This window comes from Fundulus heteroclitus, chromosome 12 (assembly GCF_011125445.2).
Source record: "Fundulus heteroclitus isolate FHET01 chromosome 12, MU-UCD_Fhet_4.1, whole genome shotgun sequence".
Classification (NCBI taxonomy): Eukaryota; Metazoa; Chordata; class Actinopteri; order Cyprinodontiformes; family Fundulidae; genus Fundulus; species Fundulus heteroclitus.
Genome location: NC_046372.1, coordinates 15,493,195 through 15,507,444, shown reverse-complemented (window position 1 = coordinate 15,507,444; position 14,250 = coordinate 15,493,195). Strand labels below are relative to the sequence as shown.

General features: G+C 38.5%; 1 protein-coding gene across 3 annotated transcripts; it reads right to left on the bottom strand.

Moving 5' to 3' along the window:
• Positions 1–328: 328 nt before the first annotated feature.
• On the bottom strand, positions 329–13,493 carry LOC105937262 (selenocysteine insertion sequence-binding protein 2). 3 transcript variants are annotated; one of them, XM_021324511.2, is made up of 18 exons: positions 13,213–13,493; positions 12,721–12,872; positions 12,453–12,585; positions 12,271–12,340; positions 10,905–11,098; positions 10,650–10,704; positions 10,455–10,549; positions 8,493–8,636; positions 8,311–8,397; positions 8,128–8,232; positions 7,886–8,018; positions 7,636–7,802; positions 5,804–5,930; positions 5,544–5,721; positions 5,228–5,448; positions 3,362–3,516; positions 3,085–3,277; positions 329–1,357 (listed from the first exon to the last, which is right to left on the bottom strand). In XM_021324511.2, the coding sequence occupies exons 1-18, from the start codon at positions 13,219–13,221 to the stop codon at positions 1,245–1,247; spliced, it is 2,331 nt and encodes a 776-aa protein (XP_021180186.2). In that variant the 5' UTR covers positions 13,222–13,493; the 3' UTR covers positions 329–1,244. The 3 variants fall into 3 exon arrangements, with proteins under 3 accessions (XP_021180186.2, XP_021180185.2, XP_012733929.2); XM_021324510.2 differs by having other exon boundaries at positions 10,890–11,098; positions 13,213–13,491; XM_012878475.3 differs by having other exon boundaries at positions 10,890–11,092; positions 13,213–13,491.
• Positions 13,494–14,250: the final 757 nt, after the last annotated feature.

Below are 14,250 nucleotides of genomic sequence, written 5' to 3'. Positions count from 1 at the left end.
GGGAAACACAAGCAAAGTCATGTGACCTCATAACAGGAAACAGCTACCAGAAATTTGCTACCTGCCTACTCGAGCCAATCTGTGGTCAGAGCAACAATTAAAAGTGTAAAACAGCTGGAGCTGCGAGGGGAACTCGTGTTTCTCGCCATATAAGAGTGAAGAGGATGACAATGCAGGTAAGATCTGCAGTAATGAACATGGGTGTCACTATGTCTCTATAATAACTATCCCAAATTATCCCTGTGCCAAGCTGGTTTAGAGGTCACACCAGAAAAATGTGACCTCATTGATTCACCAGGAGAGTTTCAATAAAAATCTGGTGACCATGAACAGGAAAATAAAATTTATGAAACAAAGAAATGGATTAAGCTACTAAACGTAGCTCTGAGAGGTATGTAGCGAACAGCCTACAACTGTGACAACAAATCAAAGCACAGAAAAGATCTTTATGAGGATGATTTATGCATACAAACCTCAACACACAGCAGTCAGTATCTTCTGTATGAAGCGTTTCTGAATTTATTTCAGAATAGGATCGACAATGGTGATGACAACAGTCCATTAATAATGAAGTCTATTAAACTAATGTAGGATTTAGATTGTCTCATCATGGTCATAAAATGCTAACTTGAAGGTGCAATAACATCTTTTATAAACATTTTGACCTTAATTTCTTCCAATGTAGACTTTTCTGCATGTTTCCAAATGATGACCATTTCTGCTGGTTCTTTAAAATCACATCATTTTCATTTTATGGCCTTCTATGAAACTTCAGAATAACGCCTTCCAAGAAGACTTCTTAACCTCGTTAATGACTTATAAATAATTAACAAACGTGCTATCAATTAGGATGCCAAAACTTTCCACTCACCCTTTTAAATAATGCCCTATGACTGCCTCCTAATGGTCGATAGTGTTTACGGCTTAATTAATAACTAGATAATTAGCTTTGTCATTTCTAAATAAAGTGGTATTCACTTAAATTCATATAATCTCTCCACAGGTCAAACATAGCTACGAAGTCAACACAATTGATCCAAGATAATTATGAGTACAAAAGATACATCTAACACATTCTGCAGGAAGGGTCACAGTCAACTTGGTTCAAAGTTTATATTGTGAGGCTTGGTTGTTTTCCTGAAAGAATTAAATTCCTTATTTGCAGAAAATATTATCAAAATAAGAACAATCTAACCAAAGTCCATCCCCCCACCCCCCAAATTAAACTTTTTGTTCTTTTGCAGTCAGCTTCTCTCCTCTTCCGTGTCTTCTGTACATTCACGGTCCAACAGCTGCGCCGCATGGCTCAGAAAAGCGAGGCTGCTTTCTTTCTCCAGCATCTCCTCCCAGAATTTCACTGAGAACCACAGGAAGACAATCTGTGATTACCTGCAGTACGTTTCTCTGTCGGTCTTAAACGAATAGCTTAAAACTGCATGCCTTAAAAATAGACCGCGTCGATTGAGTTGCAACCAGAAAAAAATAAAATAAAAAAATCAACCGATTTTCGGCTTGATCGGCTCAGACAAGAGATCCACCAGCTGAGTTTTCTGGTGCAGGGACTACATATCGGCAACACTCGTTGGTGTGGAAGTTGTTACAGAGTTAAGAAGACTCAAAATTAGATAATTTCAGTATTTATAAAAAGAGTGTAAAATTAAGTTAGAGGAAGCGCTGTGATGTAGCAGGGTGCTTGCTCTTTTTTCAAATTAAAATTCCAGACTTTTTCCAGACTTTTTTAAAACTGATATTTTTTTTCCCCAAGACCTTAACGTTATGTACTTGTATACTTGTGTGCCTACTGCCTACTTCATTGGTTGAGATTGTACAAACTGATTATTAGAAATGTTCATTTTTATAGGCTAGTATTCAATGAACAAATGCATTATTCACAGTAAATTATGCTCTTACTGATGAAAACGTTTCAAAACATGAAAATCACAAGTACATGAATTTCACATCAAACAAGTGTTTGATTCCATTAGGCTAATACAGTACGTGACCAGTTAGTAAAATTATAGTTTTATAGCCTACCTTCCTATTTCTTATTTCACAATGCCTTTGAGCATACTGTAAAATTCTACCACACATTTTTTTTCCCATACTTTATTAAGACATTCACACAAAATTCAAGACTTTTCAAGGTCTGGAAAACAGTGTTTCAAAATTCCATACTTATTAAGACTTTCAAGACTTGAGCAAGAACCCTGTGTAGAAAAGCAATGTTAAAGAAAACCGTATTTCCACAACATGTCGGTAGTTCGTTAAGGCTGCGAGGGAGTAAGAGAGAGCAAGCCTTTCAACAGATAACGAGAAGGCTAAACATAGTACAGCAAAGTTGCTCCATTTTATCCTTTTAAGCTTTTAACCTTCAGGCATTTTGGAAATCTAAGAGCTTACTGTCTTCACTCTCCTGGAAATACACATTGAGACTAGTACAGTAATGATAGCACACTGCAAAAATGGATCTAAAAATATGTAAAATGTTCTTAAAGTTAGTGTTTTTGTCCTTGATTTGAGCTGGTAAATAAGATGACCTGCCAATGGAATGAGTATTTTAACCCCTAAAATAAGATAATTAGACATCCTGCACTTGAAATAAGATGATGGAGATGAATTGTTCCTATTTTAAGTGCAAAAATCTTATTCCATTGGCAAATCATCTTATTTACCTGCTCAAATCAAGGACAAATATACTATTTTTATGAACATTTTACTTATTTTTAGATCCATTTTTGCAGTGCAGTGCTTCTAACTGAGCCGATTGTAGCAGATGCTAAACATTGTTTAAAATGCCTGAAAGCCTCTTTAATTACTGTCTTTGACTTAAAAATGGTAAAATCCTGTTTTACAGGGAGTCTTCTGTCAGACACACCGTGTGCCATCATCTTTGCTCCACGATCATATTGCGATCCTTAATGAGGAATCGGAATCGTTCCAAACAATTATGGGCAGATCATAATTCAAACTAAATTTTGGAGACCGAATTGGAGCTCTCTGACATGTTTATCCCAATCGATCAGTCAAACGAAAAAGCTGGCATTCCTATAAATCCCACGCATTAAATAAAGCGCTCTGACTTACAGTACTGTGGTTTGTCGGACCATGTAGTGTCGGCTCCAGGCTTAGACTCCTCAGCCGGGCGGTCCGCCTGCAGCTGCTCTGTGTTTGGATCCTGCTCGGCGTCAGCCTGGTCACTCTGCTCCAGGCTGGACAGCATCTCCTCGTAGGCTCTCCTGGCCTCAGATGACAACTCGATCATCTTGTGATAGAAGTCCTGTGGGCATCAAAACAAAGCACCACATGTTAAAAGCGCTGTGATTAGGATTCAGCGTACACATCTGCAGATGATGACCCTGACCTGTGCTCCATCGTAGTTGAAGATGCCCACCAGGCTGACGGGCACAGCCTTGTTGACACAGTGGCCCAGCGCTCTCCTGGAAAGTGCAAACACGAACGGTACGCCCTGTTCGCGGCACATGCTGATGATCGTGTGAAGGACCTCATCCAGGCCACCTGTGAAGGCAAGAGTTTTCCATCAACACGCAGCTTTACTCACTCCAGCTTCCTGCTACCGATGTCGCATTTGTAGACGTTTGTGACGCAGAGACTTTTATTTCCACCCGACGCGAATCTGAAAACGTTTCGCCCCCAAAGTGAGACGCTGGTTCAGCATCAAAAATGTGTTTCCCCATCATATTGAAACGGATGCAAAGTACCTTCCAGGATCATTGTTTTGTCTGGTCTCTTGAAATAACTACCTTTGAGCGATATTAAAAACGGTGAAAAAAGAAATTCTTAAAGTTGGCATTCTCAGATAACAACGGATAAAAGACCTGAAAACAGAATCCTGCTTTACTGCACTGCAAAAACAGATCTAAAAATAAGTAAAATGTTCTTAAAGTTAGTGTATTTGTCCTTGATTTGAGCAGGTAAATAAGATTATTTGCCAATGGAATGAGTATTTTGACCCCTAATATAAGATAATTAGAGATCCTGCACTTGAAATAAGATGATGGAGATGAGTTGCTATTTTAAGGTCAAAAATCTTGTTCCATTGGCAAATCATCTTATTTACCTGCTCAAATCAAGGACAAATACACATATTTTAAAGAACGTTTTACTTATTTTAAGTTCTGTTTTTGCAGTGTGTAAAATAATGTTGCACTGAAAATGTAAAGAAATCCAATCCAACATAATTACAGCCGTTTCCCTGAGTATAAAGTAGTAAATATGGAGGGATACAAAGATCCATTTCACTTAGCTATTTATCCAAATGGAAAAAGACAGGAGAACATGCTTTTGAAGAAACAGATGTTTGTTAAAATAATTTAGCAAATGGGTAAAAGAAAAGAGTTACTGGCCTGACGTTGTCCATAGTGTAAATACTGCTAGAGCAACAATGAAAAAAAGTTTAAAAGAAGAGGAAATGTCCCCACCAAGACTGGACAAGAGTCCACGTTTATCTTGCCACTATGCCGAGTAAGAGGGGGAAAGAAATCTGAGTTTACTGCGAACTGCAACCCAGAATGGTGTCTTAGGGTCCCGAGGTCTTCATAACGACCCTTAGATGCTACCTAAATGCCACCTGGTAGTTTGGTTGACATGCCAGGAAAATCCTTTTTTTACCTAAAGCCTGAAAGGTGAACATTTGAATTTTGCTAAAAGGCTTCTAGTCCGATCAGATTAAGATAGTTTTTTGACACCCCGGGTGGGTTTGGCATAAAACAAAGTATTACTGGGAGGAAAAGCAAGCCCATTGTTTGATGAAGCTGTGGGGCCGTTAGTCTTTCTTAAAGCCCTGGGAAATATTTAAGAGTTCAAAAATATGGTTGCCTGATAATGGGTCGCCAAGCTGCCGTTTCATCAGGAAAATAAACCAAAACGTATGAACAAATCAGGAATAAATGGACTCAGAACGGCTATTCATATCCTCCTGAGAATAGAATATATTTAATGCACTGCATCATACTTAGCAAAAAAGATTTAAACGTACCACCTATTGCTTGTCATACAAAGAGCAAATGCTTTTAAAGAAAAAAGTATAGAGAAAATTCAGGAACTTTGGAGCTTTTGAAAGAAACTAAAAATAAATCGCCTCTGCAAGGTTATTGACTCAGATAAAAGGTACTTATAACATAAAATAAAAATACTCCTTTTACTATTTCTTAGGTAATCTATAGCCATAAAATAAGCACACAGAGTACCAGTGACGGTTGGAAGTTACCTTTAGACTGAACGCGTTCGCAGTTCGGCGAGATGATGACACATTTGACCTTCTTCAGTTTGAGGTGTTTCAGGACCTCTCGGAGGCCCATCACGATGCGCCTCTTCATGCGCGCCTTCATGGGATCCTTCTGGTACAGGCGATCCTGGAAACGCACCAGCTCCTTCAGCAGCGACGTCACGCACTCGTCCAGGTCTTTTCTCAGCATCTGGCTGCAGTAGCTAACGAGCAAAAAAGAAGAAACTGTAAGGAGAGCGGCGAGTGACGGCATTTCAGCTGCGTATGGATATGCAGGGGAATCCCATTGCGGTCTTACTCTCTAAACTTTCTGCTGTGAATTTTGGGAACATTGTTCTGCTGGGGCTCGGATGAGGGTGATTCTTGCTGTACGGCCGCGTCTTTGTCGGCCTCTTGATCGGCCTCCTCCATGTCGGAGTTTGTACCGTTTAAATTCAGCTGTTCATCAAATCTTTGTGTAAGGCTTTGGGTCTCTTCTGAAAAAAAGAGACAAAATACATGAATAGTGACGTAGTAAAGCTCAACTCAAGTCTCTTCTTACAGTAAGTTTGCTCCAACCTGTGTCGTTTGAGTCGTTCTGCTCGTCTGTAGCGTCATTAGCCAGTTCAGGCTCATTTTCGGGCAGCAGTCCTCTCTCCACTAGCAGACGTCTCTGTTTTCTCTCTTCCCTCTCTTTCAGAATCACCTGAATGTCCAACAAAATAAAGATTTAAAGGGCAAATCCTATCATATTTTAAAATCAGAAAACCTACACTGCAAAAACGGAACTAGAAATAAGTAAAATGTTCTTAAAATCAGTGTGTTTGTCCTTAATTTAAGCAGGTAAATAAGATGATTTGCCAATGGAATAAGATTTTTGCACTTAAAATAGGAACAATCATCTCCATCGTCTTATTTCAAGTGCAAGCTTTCTAATTATCTTATTTTAGGGATCAAAATACTCATTCCATTGGCAGATAATCTTATTTACCTTCTCAAATCAGGGAAAAATACATAAAATACATTAACTTCAAGAACATTTTACTTATTTTTAGATCCATTTTTGCAGTGTAAACGTAATAAATGTTTAAAAGTATGAAACAAATAAAATCACTAACAGCCTTTGCATAGTTTTCAAAGCAGGTAGGTAATTTTAAGACACACTTCTTTCTGAAAGAAAAAGAGCCTGTTGTGTCACTACCCCCCCCCCCCCCCATGACAGGAAGTCACGACCATATATGGATGGGAGAGCATCTGTAACAGCACCTTCTGGAAATCTTTCACATGAATCCTTGAAACGGACGGATTTCTTCACCAAAGATTAAAAGATTAAGCATGAAGTGACAAATTCTCCTACAAAGATTACTTATGCAAGTCCCCTTAAAATGAACACAGGTAGGGAACACAGATTTCCCTTACATAAAAAAAATAACATTATCCTTGTTGGAAACAATTTATACCCTGGGATTAAAAAATAACAAGAATATGGGACTTAAGAGAATGAGCAACCTAAAGCTGAAGGATGAGGACACAATACGGTCCACAACCTTGGGCAGGGAGTAAACAGCCAGACCATGGAGGCCACTTCATGTGCCTACTACATGTGTAACACTAGCTTGAAGTGAATTGTTAGGGCAAAACAATATGTGAGGAAATTAACTGTGGACATAATTAAAGCACCTGAATGGTGTTACAGACTAACACAAATATATTTTGACAGGTAAATTATCGTAGTGCCATTTTACATTCTCAATAAACTCGATGGCGTGGAAAAACAAGTGAGACGTGCACAATCTCTGCACTACAGTGAAGCAGACGCCTGGAGAAATGGGACTGATGACTCAGATAGGAGTTGAGGCCTCAACCGGAGCAGGAACTAAAACCTCCCTCTGAATACTGCCAGACTTGTAGCGTTTCGAGTTAAAGTTTCGGTCATAACAGTTAATTTGCCACCGTGGTGAGTTACAGGCAGACTGGGTTCACCACAGACAGCTTTTAAAATACTCCATACTGTGCCGGTTTGCCAAGTCTCCAAGCAGATGCACTTAGAAAATTCTGCCTTACCTCTCCTCACTGGATAAATCCTCACAAATCTTCACTTTATGATCTCAAACTTCAGCTACAGCCTTTTCTCAGTGTGTTGATCATTGTGTTATGCACTGATGGCTGAGTTTGGGGTCCCACATCTTCCTCCTAATCAACTTTAAGCTACATTATGGCTGCCTTGCGCTTTCTTTTTACTTGCTGTGGTACCTATTTTTTCAGTTCAGTCATGGAAATGAATACAACTGAGGAGCTACATGCCTAATCAGAATTGAAAAGGAGAAGTTGTAAAACATGATGATATATATCCTTCAAAGATAATGTGACTACTGTAACGTCACTGTGCACGTCAGAGTGTGTCCACTTGCCTTCTTTAAAGGACTAGGCTTCTTGGCTTTAGGCACTTCTCTTTGCTTTCCTTTCTTAACTAAAGGGCTGGTCGAGTCCAACGGATTGTGTGCGATTTTGTCCTGCTGCCAGGGCGGCTTCTTCAGAGCTGACGATTGCTTCTGGACCACAGGTAGCCCTCCACCAACTATAATGAAGAAAATATTGCTTAATCGTGTTTTTAAATCCGGTTGTTTAAAACATTGGGTTTCAAGTTAGCAGAAAACCAACCGGAGAGAATAACGGGCTTGGTGTCCTGTTTGGATTTTTGAGTTTGTTGCTTCTTTTCCAGGACGGCCAACATGTTTCCGATGTCCAGCTGGACCGGAGCTTTGCTCTTCTTCCCGGACGCTTTCTCTGCTTTCTACAAATCAGGAGACCAAGATCATAGAGACAGAATGTGACTGCTCTGAAACGTTTTTTTACAAGCATAAATTCAAAAAGGTCCGTTTCAGCAAATGATAAACACAAACCTGTCCTTTTTTGGTAATTTCAGCGTTATTCAGATTTTTTCCTGCTGGGGACTTTTCCTTGTTCAGGTCAGTCGACTGATGTTGCCCCGCCTCTCTTTGGTTTTCCTTGAAATCATATAACATTAGAAATCAGTGATTTTTTTTTTTTTATGTTGATGCATTTGAAGCATTAAATATATCTACCTCATTGCATAGCTTTGTTTTGCTGCTGGTTATAAACCTATCAGTCCCAGTTAAGCCCATTGACAAGTCAGGGAATTCTTCTTCATCCTAGACATGAAAATATATATATATATATATATATATATATTCAGTTAAATTACTTGAAATTTTGTCTTTCAGGAGAAGCACAATACAAATTTTACCTCGAGTTTTGGAGGCTCGCGATGAACTAGTGGACTCTCTGACTCAGCTTCTGCATCTTCAGGATTGCTTTTGGATTTCTTTTTCCTCTTTCGCTTTTTCTTTTCTGGGGCTCCCTCTTGTTTTGGGGCAGCGATGCCTTTTTTCTGAAAAGATACATAAAATGGTCCGTAAGGGGGGGAAAAAAAAGAAAATCACGTAGAAAAACAGGCATTCTTTGGAAAGGTATGCCCAGGTCTCTGAAAGACAACAAAATAGACTAGTTTTGTGTAGCAAAAGAAAGTTGCCTAAAATTAATGGTAAGGCCAGAATTTTCCCTTCATTAGTAATTGTGAACACATGCCAAGTATATGCCAACATGCATGCAAACTGTATTTGCAAGCTACAAGCAATACCATTTCAAGCAGAAACCAGTTTAACAACGTTTATGTTTAGGTTGTTTAGCTTCATATTTCTATAATTATGATTCAAATAAAAAAAACTAAATTTCAGACGTTAAAACCAGGCTGGTTAGATATTCACCTGCAAGTTAATGGTCATACAACCTCGTCGATTTTTAAAATCATCTTTCGGTAACCATCAACAAGCTTCTGACATGATTTTAGCAGGACACTTTCTTCTAAGCAGATTGAATGAGTTCATTTAAATTAGTCAATTTCCTGGATTCAGATTAAAAAGCATAATCTAGTCATTTTCAATAGAGTCAAAGTCTTTGCCTTTTGCATCCATATACAAAGCTTAATGTAAGCCTTCCAGCACAAAAACATTTTTTCCAAGTGATATTTGGTATCATTGTCCTGCTGGAAAAGCCACATGTGTTAAATTTTCAAACTGTCTGACCCAAACTGTTCCTTTTTAACTAAAAATAATTAGTTAGGATGATCTAAACAACCAAGCACCGTGGACTAAGAGTGTGCTGACCAGGAAAGATGTCCTAGGCAAATTGCCACATTCACATTTGACTAAAATCTGCAACTGTCCACTGCAACTTTTTCTGGACAGTATCAAATAGTCGACAGGGGGCACTAAGGAGCTGCCCCCAATAAAACTGCAGTAAAAAAAAAAAAAAAAAGTGTAGACACAGTAAATATGAATTATGAAATAAAAAGTAATCACCACACCTGTTCTCTCATACAATATGTGACTATTTCAGTATACCGATTGTAGTTTGTTTGTTTTTTCGTCGTTTTTGTGCAATTTTTTATGGAGTGGGAAGATGAACAGATGTGTGTGTTGGAAAGCTATTAAACTTTTGTCTTCCACATCACTTCACGATTGTTCTTGGAGTGCAGCTCTCTGCTCCCGTGACCAATCTGCGCTTTATGTATGATTTTGTTTATCCAATCAGATTGATTCATAACACCTGCCAATCAAAGTCACACCACTGGCACCTAAGATGCGCGAGAATGGTGCAGAGGAAGAACATTCAGTCGTTTATTTACAAAATAATTATTTCACAAGGCTTTTGCTGGAGGAAAATAATTTTTTTTAGAATTTAGACCAGAGTGACTAGGCTTGAAAGTCCAGCATCAGGCAAGTGAATTTGGACAGATTTATATTTAAGAAGAATCTATTGTTGTGCTTTAATCCCAGATCTGTATTGTGCATCCCAGAAAACTTTGGCGAAAGTCGGGCTGATTAACTTCCAACACAACCTGAATCAGTTTAAATGTCCTACTAACTCCTCATGAAAAAAAGAAAATAAATAAATAAAAATGCCGAATTAAACTATCAGGGTTCTCGCCAGCGCATTTCAACATAACCGTCCGTGACACTGAAAGTTGTCAGAAAGTGAAATTACACCGTTATGTGCTTGACGGTGCTACATGCTAAGCTAACAGTACGACACGGGTGATTGAGAGCAACGTAAAAAAGGTCAGTGAAGCTCTTGAACGTGCATCAGCAACATTTAGCAGCATGCCCAAACAAGTCCTCCGTTACGCCGATGAGGACCCTGGCTATACCTGTATGTCACTGCAGGGGTTCATCTGGTCTGTAATGGCAGGTTTCTTTGGGGGCTGAGAGGCAATATTAGCCCAGGATGAAATTGACGGCTGAGCTGTTGAAAAACAAAGAAAAAAAAGAAAAGCCAAAAGGTTTCTGTGTTGAAAATAACAGACAATGTTCAATGGCTGATTTGCCGAGCTTTCATCGTATACCTGGTGGGTTATTTTGCAAGGGGTCAGGTTCTGCTGGGGTTCCACTTCTGCCAGCCTGATATAAAAATAAGTAAATAAATTAAAAAACAGCTCAGTGTACAGCCAAATCCATGCTATTAGTATAACAGGCATTTGAAGGTCAAATTTCTACATGATCTAATCTGATTTAAAAATAATAATAATAATAATAATAATAATAATAATAATAATAATAATAATAATAATAATACATAAACTAACCTTCCAGGAAGTCACCTGAATTTGTGGGCTTGAGCACGGAGGATCTGGACCCCAGCAGGCTTTCTGAGCTCCAGCATGAGCGGCTGTTTTCTGTAAACCGCCGGCTAACTCTGGGAAATCAGCCATCTTGACTTCAAACGGGACAAAATCTGCCGGTGCTGATATTCTTCCAGAGGCTGGGGCAGACCTGACATGTCTAAAACCTGAAGGTGATACAAGTAATAGTACAAGTAAGTCTGAAAGTAAAAAGTACACACACAGGCAGGAGTCTGAAGTACCAAAATTCAACAATTAAACAAATGGTTAAATTAAGATTTATTTGTGTTATAATTCAAAACTGGAAACAGGTCCTTTACATAAGTAATTATTCAAATGCATCAATAATATATGACATATCTGTTAAATAACTAAACGTGAAAATCAATTAAAATCTGAAACCCTTTTATATTAAAAGCATACATAAATATTTCAGCACTGTAGTGCAGCACATGGTGAATATAAGTTAGCCTTATATAAAGTCAGTGGGCGGGGCCACGGCTGCTGTAATAGTACTGGTCTGCATGTAAACGGTTGTCCAGGTTGACTAATAAACAGTGTTTCTGATAAATCACACTGATAGCCTAAATTACTACATAATAGACTTGGTAAAGGATAAATACTAAAACAATTCTATATGATTTTTAAAATATAATAATTTAAAGTTTTAATTATTTAATTATCTGTGTGTACAACTTAGTACTGCCAAATTTAAATACAGATTAATGTTTATTTACATAATTTATGGATTACACTTTTATTTAAGATATCACATAGGCTATATATATATATATATATATATAGGGCTGGGTATCATCTAGGATGAGCCGATTCGATACGATTCTCGATACACAGCTCAGCTTGCTTTGATTCCAATATCGATATTTATTACTTTGAATTAATGCTCAGTGATTCAATCACCAAAATCAGCCAAATATTATGTTTATGTTCTATTTATTGATCACAGACATATTAACAGGAAAATAAAGTGTATTTGCTTCAATGCATTTAACGTGTCACAGAAACCAAAAATGTGCCCAAACATCTGATTTTAGGGACAAAGGAGCTTCTAAAATCCTGTCGGCCGTTCCACAAATTCGTCTCACTTGCTCTCCTTCGCTGTGAACTGTAATGGTTGCGCTGTTATAACGCCCCCTAGAGGTTGGGAGGTATATCGATATTGAAAGCTAGAATATCAATATTAAATCGTTTTTAAAAATATCGATATTAATCTTTATATCGATTTTTATGCACAGCCCTATATATATATATATATATATATATATATATATATATATATATAAAAATAAATTCAGCAGTTAGTAAAAACTACTGGCAAACCGACCTTTTTTCTGTGACTCCGCTGAGTTTCTGCCCACCTTTCTGCCTTGAAAGTCATTGCTGCTTTTTGATGTCTGCAAAGACACCGACAATATAATTGAATTCCATTACATGAATGAAGACGATCTTAATTGGCCTGACTTTAATCAGAGTGATAATAAAAAACAACAACAAACAAACAAAAACCTGTTCTTGAGGATCCCAAAGGGTCCTGTCTTTGTCGCTGGTCTCTCTCACGGGTCGTCTGCTGCTGTAGCCGTGACTTCTTGAAACATCTTCCCCTTTTCCTGCTCGTTTTTGGCTCGGATCTGCCCAGTTCCTTAAAAAAAAAAAAAAAAGAAAAACAACACGAATGCAGAGGAAACATAAATGCACAGGAAAGACAACACCAGGGGTCAATTTACTGATGACATGGGCCACAGTGAGGACAGTCTGTCAGCCGTGATCTTGTTACCTTGCAGAGGTTTGGTTGGAGGCGTAAGGGTTTGGTAAGACTAGGGGAGGAGCAGGAGCTGCGTGAGGATCAGGAGTCTCCCTGCTCGGTTTCCTCTGGTGTTTTTGATCAAAACCCCGAGGAGGACCAGCAGAAGATGTCGGTTTGCTCTCCTGGGGAAAAGTAGAGCGATGTCAACAAAAATCTTAAAAAAAACCTTGTTTTGAATCACGTAACAGATTTTTTTCCCCAATAAACACCCAGAAAATCGCATTATATATTTGACACATATCAGCTCTGCTTGTGTCACAAAAGTCAAAATTTGTCGGACCAAATCACGTCTTCGGAACTAAAATATTCGTCTTATATTTTATCAGTTTCACCCTTTTGGAGCTTATCTTAAACAACTAACTGTTAAACTTTGGGGCTCACACGCGTTAGCGCAAACATTAGCATGAGTTAGCTTCGCGGCTAGCTAAAGAGGCAGTCATGATCCAGCGTGGTGTTCATTACCTTCTCCATCTTCGGGTGTTTTTTTTTTTACATGTAGTCACATGTTGGTATTTTCACATGAGGTTCCAGGTGTTGTCAAAGTCCTCCCCACGATGATACCATGGGTTTGTTAATCATGAACAACCTGTTTGATAGCCTAGCATAAAGAAGCAGCAGCTAGCCGAGTGACGTGAGGTGTGTGTCGCGGCGGAGCCGAGTCAATCAGCTGGCTCTTTTACGTGAACGACGGGAACCAGCTGTCACCCTAGTCTCTTTTTGAGTATGTGTAATTTGTACACGCTACGTGCAAGTTATGTCATCGCCTACATCCCCTAATGATGACTGCTCCACTGGGTGGCAGAAAGAACAGGGCCCGGAGGCTAGTCTGCCATCTGCTGACTAGAAAATACAGCTATTGGCTGTCCTAAAATTGCTAGAAGTCCCTTAATAGCATCATCACAAAATTTGCACAATGGTCACCAATGACACCAGAAAGAAATGCCATTATTTAAAGTAATGAGGCATGAAAACTAAAATGCATACATCCCAAAATCCATGTTGATTGACAATGTCATACCTTCCCTGTCAATTTATGGGCAGCTTGCAATGAGAATTTATTAGGGATGACGAATGGCTCCCTTTTGAGTTTGAATTAAAACTTTGTGTCCTTAATATCGTTTTTTTTTAATGGTGAGCTATAAAACAGATATTTTAGAGGCTTTGTAATTACAGAAGTTCCCCTGCACAGTTTGTATTACTTATCAATATTGGTAAGGGTAAAATAAACCGCCATGGGGCACAATCATTATGCACGTCGGCAGGGGAAAACAATGGTTTGTGAGCATGCATGATGTGTTATGCAGAAAGGTGACCCCGTTGTATGAACTCTTTTGGGACATTAGTTGCCTAGCAGTGGCTTTCATTGAATCAGGTGCCAAACAACAGAAGGGCATGCATAGTGTATGCACACAAATCTTTATATTCAAAATTATCCTGTATTATAATTAATTTTACATTAATCTGTATGGGTATTAATATACTATATATATATATATATAT